The 3121-nt window shown below is 38.0% G+C and overlaps 1 protein-coding gene across 1 annotated transcript; it reads right to left on the reverse strand.

The window, feature by feature from the left end:
- Positions 1 to 1266: 1266 nt before the first annotated feature.
- Positions 1267 to 2221, reverse strand: LOC133785476 (DNA topoisomerase 2-like). Its single transcript, XM_062224707.1, has 4 exons — positions 2100 to 2221; positions 1736 to 2001; positions 1447 to 1646; positions 1267 to 1362 (listed from the first exon to the last, which is right to left on the reverse strand). The coding sequence occupies exons 1-4, from the start codon at positions 2219 to 2221 to the stop codon at positions 1267 to 1269; spliced, it is 684 nt and encodes a 227-aa protein (XP_062080691.1).
- Between the last annotated feature and the right edge of the window lie 900 nt (positions 2222 to 3121).

Consider the following 3121-nt stretch of genomic DNA (forward strand, 5'->3'; position numbering starts at 1 on the left):
CCACAATCTCCATTTTACAGTATAGAATTTACATACGACAAGACAAATAAATTTAAAGTTGAACTACTTCAAGTAAAATTAACAAAATAAGTACAAATTTTAGATGGCATAAAGTGAAGAATAAAATAAATATCAATAAACAAAGAAGGACAGTTGAAAAAGAAAGAAAAAAAAAGCATAACGATAGAGGTCATTACACAATTATACAATTTTTTATTTTACTTTTCAAGTCAACATACAAATTGATGGCACACGCATCCAGTTCAGAGAAGAATACAAAATCTTCTCATAAGAAACGTGCTGGTGGAAAGAGCCATATATAAGTTTATACCCAAAAGTATAAAAAAAAATGCAATATGGATTAGCTTACCATTTCAATCTCTTTGCCAAGATGTTAACACCCATGGCCATTATAGCAGCACTATTAGGATTAGGAGATAATTTCCTGACCAAAGTGCAGATGATCTCAACAACCCTGGGCAAAAGATAAGAGACAAGAGCATTAACGTGGCAAGAAACAAACATAACACAGTACATAGGAAAAGAACAGTATTTACCACACTCGACTCTCCAATTGCCCACTCACAGCAGTTTCTTGAGCATGAAATGAGCTGCCAATGCCCATTAAAGCAAAACACACAGCCTAGCAGGTATTGCTGCAGAAGCTTTTAGTCCAAATCCTTTCCACCTTCTCTATACTGCATATTCAATTTTACAAGACATGTTACTATTTATAGTTGAATCAGAAAGTATAAACATTGATAACAAAAAAAAAATGAGCAGAAATAATATTTATAAGGTAAGCTAAAAAATGTACCTATTATTCCATCTTCCACTAAAAAAAGCAATTAACTTTCAGCCTCATTACCTACTAATTTAGGATTTAGTGAAAGAAAACAATACAAGTTCCTTAACCTACAGGTACAGCAACATTCTAAATACTATTCCCTAGTGTCTAAATAGCTAGCAAATAGAGTGGAAATTTAATTAACCATTGAAGGAATGGACCTTTGTAGATCAGCCAAAGAAAACAATACAAGTTCCTTGTGAAGTCGCTGTATTTAATGAGCTTTTCCTTTTGGTCCAGGTGAGTACCAGGCTGAAAATCAACAAAAAAGGATTAAGAATTTACTCACCATCTATTTCCAAAGAAAATTATATAAGTTCCTTTTTATACCTCAAATCTACGGAGCCAACACTTTCTCTCTTCTATCTTTTTCTTACTAAATGCAAGCTTAATTGCCTCACCATCTTTCTCATTGTCCATCACCTGGGTAGCGCAAGCTTCCCTACATTGAGTAGTTTACCCCTCAATGGGAAAACACCATAATGGTCTCGACCAACGACAGAGAGTCCAGCCATCTATTTGTACTCAAATGAGTTAAAATGAAATCTAATGCAAGTTCAGATTATGAATGAACTAATTGTTGAAGCCATTCAACTTACTGTTAGAGCTTTGGCCGAATCTCCTTCAGTCAAAATCAAGGTACATTTTTTAGAGTTCCTTCCTCTGGCTTCATTAGCATCCTCCAGCTTATTGATATTGTGAACCCTTTCTGTCTTAGCTCCATCTGTTTTCTTAAGATCCTTGTTCTGCTTGAAGTTGGCCCAGGAAAGAAGACTATCCACAATGCCAGACTTTGCCACTCCAAGTTTAAAAGGTACAACATAAACAAAGATACAGAAAGTAATGATAAGAGTGCATCTACATAAACAAGCAATGAGCTTCCCGAACCTTTCTTTAAGAACTCTGGTGGGAGTTCACATTTAGACCCAAAACTGCTTGGATGAATGGTAAGAGTTTCTTTAGTTTGAGAATCAAAAGTAGGATTGTCAATAAGAGCATTGACAAAAACCCATAAATAATTCTTCATATTGTGGGCTTTAAAGTTGGCATTCTTGTTCTTCTTATTTACAAGATTCATGACATGATTAGTGATCTGACTTGTGACGTGATCTACATGAGTTCCACCCTTGATTGTGGCAATCAAATTTACAAAGCTAACATGGTTTAACAAGAGAAAAAAATCAGAATAAAACACCCTTAAAAGTGCATAACAGCATCAGAGTACTCTCATTTATCATAAAAATTCAAATACCTGTTGAAATTGCCATATAACTCGCTGGAGAAGAAAAGCCAACTCCAGTCACATAGGCTGTTGTGGTCGAACGATGGCTGGGTTGCTGTCCTGAGGTTGAACGGCGGCTGGGCAAATACCATGGGTCCCGAGTTGTCAAAAGGAGGTGGGGGGCGCCGTCACTGAGGAGGTGATGTGCGCGGGGTCGAACAAAGGAGGAATGGGTCACGATTGGAGGAAGGGCGCCACCACCTTGCCCTACAGAGGAATGGATGGAGGAGACTTGAGCTGAGATTTGAGGGATGGAGGAGATGTGAGCTCAGATTTGAAGCAGGGAGGATGAAACCGAAGATAGAGTTTGGACTTTGCTTAGCCGAAGAAGAAAATGGTGAGTCCGAAATTGGTGTGATTTTTTCTGAAAAAAAATGTTAACTGGCGGGCTACCAAAATATTACCGCCTTTTTCATTTGCTACATATATAACATTTACCATAATACTTTTTCATTTCTATTATATTCATGTGTTATGGAAATGGGTATTTGGTGTAGTGATTCGTACACCATTTTTTTTTTTTTGCATCATTCGAACCTTCAGGAGCTGAGGGCTGTACACCATTTTCTTTTTTGACCAGTGATGCCTTCAGGTTCTCATGGTCATCTTCGACACGAATGTACTTTTAAGCCCGTTCAAAGAAATCGTCTAAGTCGGTGACCTCCCTTTTTAGCATATTATCCTAAATCTTACTACCTGGGCGCACTCCAGCCATTATGTCCATCTTGAGTTCTCCCCTTGTCAGGCTTCCCACTTTAGCCACCTCCATGTTGATCCTATGGATGTAGCTCTTCAAGCTTTCTCCTTCACCTTGCTTTATATTAGAGATGCTAGTTCCCGGCATGGTATAATCGCATACGACATGATGTTGTTGGAGGAACTCGTTAGAAAATTGTTGCCATGACCTAATAGTCCCTGGCCTCAGCCTCTTGAACAATTTATATGTAGGCCCTTTCAGCGTGACAGCAAAACAGTGACACCTTGCTCTACTA

The sequence above is a fragment of the Humulus lupulus genome, chromosome 6 (genome assembly GCF_963169125.1).
Source record: "Humulus lupulus chromosome 6, drHumLupu1.1, whole genome shotgun sequence".
NCBI lineage: Eukaryota > Viridiplantae > Streptophyta > Magnoliopsida > Rosales > Cannabaceae > Humulus > Humulus lupulus.